This window comes from Bos javanicus, chromosome 15, assembly GCF_032452875.1.
Source record: "Bos javanicus breed banteng chromosome 15, ARS-OSU_banteng_1.0, whole genome shotgun sequence".
In the NCBI taxonomy this organism is placed as follows: domain Eukaryota; kingdom Metazoa; phylum Chordata; class Mammalia; order Artiodactyla; family Bovidae; genus Bos; species Bos javanicus.
This window is the reverse complement of record NC_083882.1, coordinates 65,936,332-65,949,198: the sequence shown is the minus strand read 5'-3', so window position 1 is coordinate 65,949,198 and position 12,867 is coordinate 65,936,332. Positions and strand designations below refer to the sequence as shown.

Genomic DNA, 12,867 nt, shown 5'->3' with positions numbered 1-12,867 from the left:
GGGTTGTGAGCGTGGATGGGGAAGAGTCGAGTTTCCAAATGAGCAGAAAGCTGGCAACTCTCCTTAAAATACTGATATGCTCTTCAGAATCCACTCTTGGTGTAAGCCCAGCCCTGATTCACATGGGACTGTTATTTTCCTTCTCTTCCTTCTCCTCCTCCTTCTTCATATTTGGGCTGGGAAACATTGTCAGTTGTAATCAGTGTAGGCAAATTACTTTTTCTGGGGACCTAAGGAAGCAGGTCCCAGTTTATTTTTATAGATTCAATTTTTTCTATTACCAGCAGCCTTTGGAAGTTTTAGGACCAACGGAGTCTCCTGAACTTATATATAAAGACTGCTAAGACTTGCCAAGCAGGAGAGAAAGCCATTATTCTCTTATTTGGCCATATAACTGCTTATTTGGTGATGGATCCAAGGTGGGAAGCCCTGTAACCTTTTGAGGGATTCTCCAGCCACTTAAGTTAACCCTGAGTAGTAACTGCTTTAAATGGAGACCACTGGCTTGAAAAAACATAATACAAACACGGCCATAAAAATCCTCCAACAGGATCTGCACTGCTCCCTGCCCCACTTTCCCTACTTGTGCCAGTCTGTTGGCTACTGTCTGTCCTCCTTCATTTCTATTGGCTTCTCCTTTTATTATAAAAGGTTAGAAGGCACTTGCGTGTTGTTTTTGGACACCACCATGGAACATCACAAATGGTAGGTCACGCACATGTAACGTGTCTTTTCACCGCCTTTCAGGGGAAAGAACAGGCAGCCATTCGTACATAAAAGCAGCTGAAGGTCCTCCTCTCACAATTTTGGTTGTAGGACAGGATAGAATGCCTTTGGAACCTCAGAAATAAAACAGTACTGTCTCCCCTGGTCCTCTGTGAGATTTGGGTGAGTGAGCCTGAGCGGGGGCTTTGTGGCTCTGAGATGAAGACTTGCAAGGAGGATCTCCTTGCCTCTTTCTGATGAGCTGTTGGGACCCAGGCTTTGCTGGTTAGGAAACTGAAAGATCACAGCACAAAGGGTTAAGGTGGAAGAAGTACAGGTGTTTATTATGAATCAGCATAAACCCCTTTATGCCTCTGACCAGGTAGGTAACCAAAAAAAAAAAAAAAAATCACTGATCAAAGGACCTCCAGGGTTTCATATTTCAAAAACACAGATAAATAGCTTACTATAGATAAATAGCTTCACCGTTTGGGTATTTCCCAGAAGCATCTGAAAATTTTCCAAGGAGTCTGTAGAAGGGGATGTGTAACCAGTACACCCCCATCCCCAACCCCACTAGAAAGAAATGCCCAGGGATTGGGCTGCTGGAAGGGCAATATGGACCCATTCAAATTTCCTACCAGGTGCCAATCCCTCTTAGCCCTGGGGATGTCCTTAGCAGGGGGCTGTTCCCTGGCAGGTGGGGTGAAGAGGAAGGTTGAGGGTCAGGAAGATGGACGTGTGGCTTTTGTTAGAAGCTGCCCATCACACACCTCAGGGAGGTGAGACGCTTCTCAGTGGGGACTAGAACAGTCCAATTCTTGCTGATTATTAACTGGGCCCTCATTTCAGAAAGCAATGCTGTTTTTATCAACTGGATCTGACTTTGAAAAATAAAACACAAAAAACTCCCAAAAAAGGAATAGAAAATTTTATGCTAAAAAAAAAAGATCCCCAATGAAACAATCAGTAGCACATTGCATCTGTGAAGTGTCCCAGCTCCCTGTAATAGTTGTGTCTCCAATGGTGGTTTATTTCCAAGGTCATGAAGTAGGTGTTACACCCCAATCTTCATATCCACATTCTGCAAGTTCCGCGTCTCATCTGCCGTCATGAACTGGTCTGGGGTCTCTGACGACCCCTTGTTCACCAAATGCACCATCTCCTGAGACTTGCTAGCTTCTCCATTGAGTCCGCTGGGCTTTCTCTCCTCCATGGTTCCATTCCCATTGTTGATCACCAGTTTTTTCTTCTGCCCACACCTAAGAATTGAAAAAAAAATTGTAAGAGAAATGGGTATGATGATTCTGTCATCATTGTCACAGTTAATGCCACCATCACTATGGTTTATGATAATCTGAGTATATTTCATCCTACTGACTTTTAACAATCAGCACTTTTCACAGCAAAGTCCTTGACCCAGTAGCCAAAGCATCACTTGTAAACTTGTTAGAAATGCAAATTCTCAGGCCTACCTCAGACATCCCGAATCAGAAAACTCGAGGAGCGGGGACCAGGGTCTGGGACTTAGCAAACCCTCACGGGCTACCTGAAGTGAGTCTGAGAATCAGTGGTCACAGCTATGGGAAGCCAGTGCTCACTGTACTTCCCCATCACAGCTAAAGAAATCTTGGGCTCGGAAAATTCCGTCACTTGCCTCAGTTTATTCAACAAGTGCTAAGAGAATTGGGATTCAAACCCTGGTGTGTCTGACTCCCAAGTTCTAACTCTCGTTCCATCATATCATGTAAGGGAAACATTTGCCTCTGTTAAACTCTGGCTGTTTCTGCAGGCTTAGATAAACCATCAACGGGACGACTGTAAATCATTCTGATTTGTGTATTCAAGAAAGTCCCGTTACTTCCTCTCCTAGTCAACACTTTGTTGGCGTTGTCAGGGTTATTATTGCAAATACCAAGAAGAATGAGGCAACGCTTTTCTAGAAGTATAGTGTTAGTGTTAGTTGCTCAGTCATATCTGACTCTTTACAACTCCATGGACTCTAGCCCAACAGGCTCCTCTGTCCATGGAATTCTCCAGGCAAGAATGCTGGAGTGGGTTGCCATTCCCTTCTCCAAGGGATCTTCCCAACCCAGGGACTGAACCCTGCATTGCAGGCAGATTCTTTACCATCTGAGCCACCAGGGAAGATATAAGGCCACACTGATTTTTCCCTTATCCTTGGCTAATTGCCATGTAACCTTAGATATGGGAAGTTTAACTCTATAGGACAAGTCGTTCACTATTTAAGATTTCTTAATAACATTACTCAAATGCAGAAGGCCTTCTATAGAACAGCATGACCTTGATCTTGTTGCTGGGTCAGGGCATTGCCTTACCGCCGCCCCAGCCTGAAGCAATGCTTCCTCTTTCCTGTAACATGATCACTGCCACACATCAAGAAGTCAGATGCTGCTTAAACAAAAGCAAAGGTGCAAACCCTCACAACTACAAATAGAGTGGGAGTGAAGGGAAGTGTGCCTTTATTGGACACTTCCTGAATGTCAGGCACTTTCCATGTAATTTCATGTAATCTTTACAACAATCTCACAAAGCAGCTGTTATTCCCATTATACAGCAATGGAAACTGAGGCTCAGGGAGGTTTAGTAACTAGCTTGAGGTCACACAGCCAGTAAGAGGGACAGAGTCAATATTCAAATGTAGGCTTTTATGACCTAAAGTCTGGGCTCTGCCGCCCTTGCTTTATTCATGCTGCTAACCATCTGGAGATCTGGAACAAGTATGAAGTCGGAATTGTTCACTTTGCCGCTGGATATTTGGAGTTGTAGAGACAAAGCTTCTATTATTCATGATCGTGGGCCAATCCCTCTGGAACTGCCAAGGCCATAAACTTTAATCACTTGTTTGGGGAAGTGGAAATTATACCTCCCGAATATGAGGTTGATCCTGTATCCTCTGGCATGACTCTTGATGAGGGCAGGAGGAAGGCCACTTGACCTCTGCTGGTCCGTAGGGCTGGGCATACAGATGCAATCCACATAGACAAGAGCAGGGGCTTGGGAGGCCTGGCTTGAGGGCCTTACTACTGTGTGACCTCGGGCAACTCGCTTAACTTATCTGAGCCTCAGCTCTCTTATCTGTAACACCAGACTGTTAAGAGCACCAGCGTCACAAGACTGTGGAAATCCCTTGAAACAGAGGCTGGCACTGGATACGTGAGTTTACCACCATTCTGAACAAGGTAGAGTAAGGCAATCGAGGCCTTGGATAAGCACTTAGAACGGTGTCCAAAACACAGTGAATGTTCAAGAAGCACTTGCTGTAATTGTTAGTGTAACCAGAGCCATGTAAAATGTTTGGTTTGTTTCTTCTGCTACCTCCACTCCCCTTGGTATATTTACGATGAAGATGTTGTAAAAGGCCAAAGGTGGGTGCTGCTTGTGTTTTTTTCAGATTACCAAGGGTCATCTCATTTGTCTTTGCTTTTGCAGTTTTTTGTTTAAATTTAATTTTTTTGTAGTACAGTTGATTTACAATGCTGTGTTACTTTCTGCTGCACAGCAAAGTGATTCAGTTATACACGTTCATGTGTACTAAGTCACTCCAGTCCTGTCTGACTCTTCAACCCCATGGACTGTAGCCCACCAGGCTCCTCGGTCCATGGGATTTTCCAGGCAAGAATACTGGAGTGGGCTGCCATGCCCTCCTCCAGGAGACCTTCCCAACCCACAGACTGAACCTGCATCTCTTACATCTGCCTGCCTTGGCAGGTGGATTCTTTACCCCTAGCCCCTCCTGGAAAACCCTCAGTCATACACACACCACCCTAATGGCAGAAAGTGAAGAAGAACTAAAGAGCCTTGTGATGAAAGTGAAAAAGGAGAGTGAAAAAGTTGGCTTAAAGCTTAACATTCAGAAAGCAAAGATCACGGCATCTGGTCCCATCGCTTCATGACAAATAGATGGAGAAACAGTGGCAGACTTTATTTTCTGGGCTCCAAAATCACTGCAGATGGTGACTGCAGCCATGAAGTTAAAAGACGCTTACTCCTTGGGAGAAAAGTTATGACCAACCTTGTGAAGTCACTTGTCAGTTATGTCGGGCTTTTTGTGACCCCATGGACTGTAGCCTATCACGCTCCTCTGTCCATGGGATTTTCCAGGCAAGAGTACTGGAGTGGGTTGCCATTTCCTTCTCCAGAGGATCTTCCCAACTCAGGGAAGATGACCAACCTAGACAGCACATTAAAAAGCAGAGACATTACTTTGCCAACAAAGGTCCATCTAGTTAAGGCTATGGTTTTTTCCAGTGGTCATTATGGACGTGAGAGTTGGACTATAAAGAAAGCTGAGCACCAAAGAATTGATGCTTTTGAACTGCGGTGTTGGAGAAGACTCTTGAGAGTCCCTTGGACTGCAAGGAGATCCAACCAGTCCATTCTGAAGGAGATCAGCCCTGGGATTTCTTTGGAGGGAATGATGCTGAAGCTGAAACTCCAATACTTTGGCCTCCTGATGCAAAGAACTGACTCGTTTGAAAAGACCCTGATGCTAGGAAAGATTGAAGTGGGGAGGAGAAGGGGACGACAGAGGATGAGATGGTTGGATGGCATCACCAACTCAATGGACATGAGTTTGAGTGAACTCTGGGAGTTGGTAATGAACAGGGAGGCCTGGGGTGCTACAGTCCATGGGGCTGCAGAGTTGGACACGACTGAGTGACTGAACTGAACTGAACTGATACACACATACATATATTCTTTTTCATGTTCTTTCCTATTATGGTTTATCACAGGATATCTAATATAGTTGCCTATGCTATAAAGTAGGACCTTGTCATTTATCCATGTTATATATAATATGGGGTTGGCCAAAAAGTTTGTTTGTTTTTCCCATAACATCTTACAGAAAAACCTGAATGACCTTTGTGGCCAACCCAATAGTTTGTATCAGATGGTCTTTGGAGAAAAGGTATCTTATTAAAGTAATTTCCATTCATCCACCAAACGGGTACTTGAGAAGTTGGATGAAACAGTGCGGGAAAGTGATTTATAATCATAAGATAAATGTTTGTGCAAGGGGCTGAGGTGGGGATTAACGTTATTACCCTAAATGAAGCTGATTTTGAAAGTGGGTAACATTAGACCTGCAGGGTGGAGGAATGTTGTGCTTGGGTTTGGTCCTGGCCCCATTTCCCTCTGGATTTATGAGTCTCTGTTTTCTGTCTGAGTTCTTTCAGGAGGGCAGGGTGATGCTCATAAATAACTCAGCCCAATATTTGGTGCTCTGGGCAATTCATAAGTACTTTTAAAAAGCAAGCTCTCATTTTTTTCTTTCTTATTAGTTACAGGAATTTAAAAAGAAACATTAGAGCTGAAGGGACTTCAGAGGTGATCCAGCTTATCTCTTTTCTGAGTCCAAGAAGTCAAGCATATCACCCAAAGCTACCCCGCTAGTTATGGCAGGAACTACAGTCTAATATTTACAACTTAGACTTTTTGACTCTAAAGGTCAGAGATCTTTACTGAACCACATCTTGCCTGTATCTCCTTTCCTCTTCAATCTCAGGCATCAGCTGAGGACGCAAGTAACCTCACAACGAGGAAGCTGTCAGTCTGAAGCCTGGGCAGGAGTGGGTGGGCAGGCTGTGTGGGGTTTAGAAGCCAGGAAATATATTCTTTAGGGCATGGAGGAGTTTATCTTAAAAGTTAAGGGGTAAGGTAACTTAACAACTGGTTTTGGGACTTCTCTGGTGGTCCAGTGGTTGGGACTCTGAGCTTCCAAAGCAGGGGTTGCAGGTACAATCCCTGGTTGGGGAACTAAGATCCCACATGTTGTTGTTTATTCGGTCAGTCGTGTCCAACTCTTTGTGACCCTGTGGACTGTAGTCCCCCAGGCTCCTCTGCTCATGGAATTTCCCAAGCAATAATACTGGAGTAGGTTGTCATTTCCAACTCCAGGGGATCTTCCCAACCCAGGAATCGAACCTGTGTTTTCAGTTTGGCAGGCGGATTCTTTACCACTGAGCCAACCGGGAAGCAAGATCCCACGTGCCATGGCCAAAAAGATAAAAATAAATAAATAATTCTATATGTAAACATCTGTATTAAGTTCATACTAATGTCATCAGTTCTAATCCATTACTACAGGGATCATTCTGGCCTCCTCCCCTTCCTTAAAAACAACATCAATAGCAAAAAAAAAACAACACAGAAAACAAGACTGATCTTACGCCTCATCTACCTGACAGTCCTGAAAGCAGAAATCTATTTTGCAGTGTGTTGGAGCGTTGCCATTCCATCCAGTAGACACCAGCCATAGGATATAAACTAATTCAAATGAAATAAAATCAAAAATTCACTTCTTAAGTTGAACTAGCCACATTATGAGCCTCAGGAGCCATAAGTGGTTAATGGTTGTATATGAGAAAAACATGGAACACTTCCGTCATCACAGAAAGTTCTACCAGACAGCTCTGTTGTAGAGGGCAGAAGGAGTTTGGGTGAGCTTAGATTCGAGTGAACTAGGCTGCAGCTTAAAAGAAGGAAGACATTTCCAAGTCATGGAGATTTACGGAGGGGACACACCAGGCTGAGGGGGCATGACTGCCCTTGGGGATGTAGAGACAGGATGATTATTCCCATGACCGTGCAAGCAGGCAAAGGCCTTTTCTGCACAATCGCTACAGAAACATTCCTTAATCACTTCTCTTCTGTGAAGCTTTCTCTCTCCTCTTCACACAAATCCGATAAATTCTTTAAGGAGAAAGGCATCTAACTTCCTCTCTTCAGTCTCATCCAATATCTACCAATCCAACTGATTCCTAAAAGAGCTGTCATCTCTCACAGAGAGTGAATAAAGTTCTGATTTCCACTGGAAAGGTGCAATTCAAGGACTCTGGTTATAAAAAGAACAGCAGAAAAGGTAATAATGTGGGCTATGACGGGGACTGGGAAAGCGAGAGAAATTACAGGACCCCTAAATCAGCATCTTTAAGACGATGGAACTCACAGATCACTCCTTCACGGAAGCCCATGTTTAACTCTCCAACCTCAACTTCAGTAGTTAATGATTTTCCACATCTATCTTTTAATCCTAACTCATATAACACAGCCTGGCCCAGAGTATGTTGGCAATAAGCAGTAGCTGACTCAAAGTGAACAGGCCAATACTGCCACAAAACTTCAAGATTTGTGCAGAGAAGGCATGGTACCCTTTTTGTTTTTATCTTTTCCTCCTCTGTAGTGCTGACGTCACAGATGCCCCTCAAAAGACACTTGCTGAATAAGTGAATGCCTGGTATAGGCCTCTTATTTTCAAACAAACTTTCTTTGATGAAAATAGGATTCTGTATCCCTCTAGAATGCCACGCTCCAAGTAGAAAGGCCTCTCTGCCTTTTGAGAGGATTAGAAATGGGCTGCTGGCTTTAGAATCACAGTGTATATCCCAGGGCCTCTGCAGCCGTTAGTCAGTCTTTAGCTCTGTGGCAAATCTGTTTTCGATTATCAAATCAGGACATGGTAATTCAGAGCATCCGAGCAGCTACTCTCCCGGTGAGACGCTTGCTCTACCGGATCCTGTGTGTCCCTGTTTGCCCGTTGCCAGAGTGACCACTGGTATTGGGAGGAGGGAGTGGGGAAGCAAGGGGGCCTGCTTATGCTGCTGACATGATGGGAAGTGACACACGAGCTAACCAGTCACACTGCAGGGACTCCAGCTGCTCGGGGGACAGCTGAGACACTTCTCTTGAGTTCTCCCCCACGTTGAGAGCATTTGAGGCCAATGTTTCTATGGCGACATGTACAGAGCTTATAGGCTGTATATGTGAGCAGAAGTGGTACATTTTAGGGCCTGGAATAAAAGGACTGATTTCCAATAACAGGAAACTCATATTTAATTGAACAAAAGTCATCTACGAAAAAAGCACAGAGGCTGAAGGAAAGTATAAAGACTCTTTGTAAGGGCTCCCTAAGTCATATTTAAATTCAACTAAAAAAAAATCTCTTTCCATTTAGTCATGGGAGATTTTTAGGAGATCTTTCAGATTTCTTTTCCTAGTTTTTGTTCCTTATGCATTGGCTAAATTTCTTTTTGTTTTACAGATAGCAAAAAGCACTTTCATTAACTTGTATGAATATAAAATGACATTATTTTATTTCCTCCAAAAAGGAAAGATACTGCATGAGCCATAAATGGCAGTGGAATTAGCTGTTCCTTGGCTTTCCAAAAGCCAACAAGAAAGATTCTAGAATTTTCTCCAGGTCTTTTCCCAAATGTAGGGGGGATTTTCTGACCTGTTTGATGATCTAATGAAACAATAAATGTGGCCCACTTGGAAATAAGATTCTTTTTTGCTTTATAAGAAGAAACCTAAAGGGACATTTACAAAAAGTTTGATGTTCCTCTGCATTTTTTTTTGGAGAAAAATTGTGCATCTTTGAGTATCTTGAAATTTAGAGCTATATTTCTGGAGTACTCCTGTGAAAGTTCATTTTCTCTGATGTTAGAATTACTGTTTTCCTTTGCTTAATTTTAAAGGCAGCGTTATTTCTAGAGGCTGGTCACAGCTCAATCAGGTATATGCAGGTATATCATTCCAAAACAACAGGCCTTGGTTGAGGGAGGGAGAGAAGAGATGTCTGATGATATGAAAACAACCCACATGCCAGTTCTAGAGAGGTGACTGTCTATTTTCAGACTGTCCATGGAAAGTCTCAGGGAACTCTTCCTAGGCCATAACCTGAATCCTTTTGCTGACAGCTTTCAGAAAGCAGAAAATAGTGTCATTACAAAAAAAAAAAAAAACCACAAAATCACAAACCCAATGCCTGCTTTACATAAGGGTTCTAGAGGTTTCTAGGGGCCTCAGACAGGCTAAAGGGCCAATCCTTGAATCTCTATACAGCATTTTTGGGTACTGTGAAGACACTTGATAAATATTTGTTCAATGAATCAAAGTGAAAGTGTTAGTCTCTGAGTCCTGTTTGACTCTTTGTGACCAGATGGATTGTAACCCAGCAGACTCCTCTATCCACGGGACTTTCCCAGTAAGAATACTGGAGTGAGTTGCCATGCCCTCCTTCAGGGGATCTTCCTGACCCAGGGATTGAACCCAGGTCTCCTGCATTTCACCATCTCAGACTTTTCACCATCTCAGCCACCAGGGAAGCCCAATGAATCAATGAATGAATATACTATTTCATGTCTTACTGGTGAGATATTGCACAACTCTCATCACATACCCTAAAATTAAGACCCACAAAAGACCCATTTAAAAGCAGATGTCCTAAGAATCACAGTCTCCCTTCTCTAAAGAATATACCAGAGCAGAGCTTCTTAAACTGTACTGTCCACATGAGTCCCTGGGGTCTTATCAAAACACAGACTCTGATACAGGGGGCTGGGGTAGGGCTTGAGATGTAGCATTTCTGACAAGCTTCCAGGGCACAGAGGCTGCTGGTTGCAGGGGCTACACTCTGAGTAGCAAGGACATATTGCCTATGGCTTTTTTTTTTTTTTTTTGATTGAAGTATAGTTGACTCACAATATTCTATTAGTCTCACAAATACAACATAGTAATTCAACATTTCTATAGATTACACTCCATATAAAGTTAATACAAAATATTGGCTATATTCCCTGTGTTGTGCAATGTATCATTGTGGCTTGTATTTTATACTTAGTAGTTTTATAGCCTAAGTTTAAATGATGCCCTTTCAAAGTTAAGGCCCCGAGGAGCATCGCCTTACCTTCTCCTACTGTTGACAGCAATGCAAACCGCGAGAATCAAAGCCAAGGCCAGGAGAGATGCCAAGATGATCAGCCATTCTGGTGGGAAGCCAAAGACATGCATGAGCTTGGGGAATGCACTTTATAAATTGACCTGGTCCAAACAAGAGCTAAAGTCGGCTCTACACATGGGTCCAACCAAAGGTCTAGCCAATAGCCAGCTAATAGTAGAAGAACCATTTTGCTATAGGTCTTTGTCTAACAGGCCTGTTTATCATACCTTATGATCAGTCAAGATTTCCAAGTTCCCCCAGGAGAAACACATTTCCAAAAAGCATAGAATGAACTGTAAAACCTGTAGATACCTTTGGTGTAATATCATTAAATAAATTAAAAGACTGTTCCTTAAAAGTATCATTCCTTTTCTATGTGAGAGCATTCGCATTACATTTTATTAAGGAACAAAAATGGAGGTCATATACTAGTGGGTGGCAGAAATGACATCCCTGTGGAGAGGTCAGGAGGGTCATTTGGCAAAATTTGTCAAAATCCTTCAAAATGTACAGCCTTTGATCCATCAGTTATACTTCTAAGTATACAGGACCTCAGACTTGGCTATAAAGACGTTTCTTACTGTGCTATTTATAAAAGTTGGAAACCATCTACTATTCAGGAATAAGGGGTTGGTTAAATGAATTAGGGTCCATCCGTTGTACTATGTGCTAAGATACAGAGGAAGACTAGTGAATGACACTGAAAAGCTGTGACCAGCCAGTTGGGAATGAGTTTACTAATCAGTGTGTCAAATTACATGTTTGTATAGAAATCAGATAGAAAAATAATGGAAAAGACACACATGAAAATGATTACCATGGTACTCTGGATGGTGAGGTAACAAGGGAATTATATTTTTACCCTTTTGTTCAGCAGTATTTTCGAAAATGCCTCCAATAATTACTGTATCACTTGTAAACCAATAAAATGTCACATACATGTTTTTAAAACCAAGCTGTAGTAGGATTAAAATATAACTTGACAATCTGAATAAATTCAATAGCAAAGTAGATTGTATATCCATGCAATGAACTGAAGCTGAAGGAACAAGAAAGATGGGAAGTCATTCACTGGCTATTCTTCTTGGAGAATCTTCATTTTCCTCTGATTTCCTGCTCGGTACTGCCTCAGCCTGATCCCTCCCTGGTTAGATGAGTTTGGGAAGGGAGGTTGAGTCAGGAGATGTGGAGGCTGACAGAAAGGTATCCTTTCTGTTCTTTCCCCATGGGTCTAGCCCTAAGATGCTCCACACTCACTCTCACTAGAGCTGGGGAAAATCCTGCTGCCTGATTATAGCAACTGCATCCCACCCACCCCCTTAGTCCACTCCTCCGACTCCACATGCTCTGCTCAGGTAAGTCAAGGCAAGGGGACATAGGCCACACCACGCTCTTCCCTCTTCCTAAGGGAGGCTCAGCTTGAGATCTCTGTAGAGCAGAGAATTAAAAGAATAATTTACAACCCTAGGAAAAACCTTCCTTAATTGTAATCCCACTTTACACATGTCCAGTTTGGAGCCTAAGTCAAAGAAAGCATTGGCCTCAAATGCCTTAAACCTTGATGCTCAAGGGAGCCAGGTGGCCCAGCCCTCTCACCATATTCTGAAACCTTCTTCTCTCTGAATCAGTAAAGATTGTCCCTCGTGAAAAAGTAGTTTGGGGACCAGAAGAATATTTTCACTCCACCCAACACACATGACTCTTGTATTTCCCCATCGTCTGCAATGTGAGGAGAAAGTTACACATCCACCCTCAAATCCGGAAATATAGAGGGAACTGGCCTCAAGTTCCTGTCCCCTGGGACAGGAAGATCACTCACTTGGGGAGGGAGCTTTAGTAACTAACAAGGCACTTCTTTGGGACAGACCAGGGACAGGTCCGAACATGAGCTCAGCCAATCTATGGGACCAAAGCAGAAGGAAAGATTTCATTCTTTCTTAAGAGGCTGTGGTACGGTCATTCACCCTTTAGCTCACAAAGAAGAGCCATCAGGTTCAAGGGTAGACATGTAGGAGAATGTGCTTTCCAACTGGTCTATTCTTCCCTTCTGTGACATTCAGAGAGACCTGCTTTTAGCATTTTTTTCCTTCACAGCTCAAAACTCACCTGGAATTTGAGGTTTCCGCATAGGACCTGAGGTTGTGTTTGCCCCATGTTCTTCACTCCCACTTGAGTGTCCTAAAGAGAAAAAACAACATCTCTCAACAAAGTCTGGAACGTGTAACCAGGAGTTTCTTACTGAGCAACGCATAAGGCCAAACTCTACAGACTATACCACTGCAAAGCTATAGATGCCACCCACAGACATCTATCTTGTGTTGTATGAAAGAAACATCCCTCCAGAAAAGCTCAGTTTGATTCAGGGTAAGCTTTAGAAAAGTCGTTTTTCAACAAGAGTATGAGAATTTTCAGCAGTA

At 43.0% G+C, this 12,867-nt stretch overlaps 1 protein-coding gene across 14 annotated transcripts in view; it reads right to left on the bottom strand.

The window, feature by feature from the left end:
* Window positions 1-1,022: 1,022 nt before the first annotated feature.
* CD44 (CD44 molecule (Indian blood group)) overlaps window positions 1,023-12,867 on the bottom strand; it is an 88,571-nt gene continuing 76,726 nt past the window's right edge. For all 14 annotated transcript variants that reach the window (XM_061381125.1, XM_061381132.1, XM_061381130.1 and 11 more), the window contains 3 exons: window positions 12,557-12,628; window positions 10,418-10,496; window positions 1,023-1,967 (listed from right to left, as the gene is read on the bottom strand). In XM_061381125.1, coding sequence (XP_061237109.1) covers window positions 1,763-1,967; window positions 10,418-10,496; window positions 12,557-12,628 — 356 coding nt within the window. In that variant the 3' untranslated portion in view covers window positions 1,023-1,762. The remainder of the gene's footprint in view (window positions 1,968-10,417; window positions 10,497-12,556; window positions 12,629-12,867) is intronic.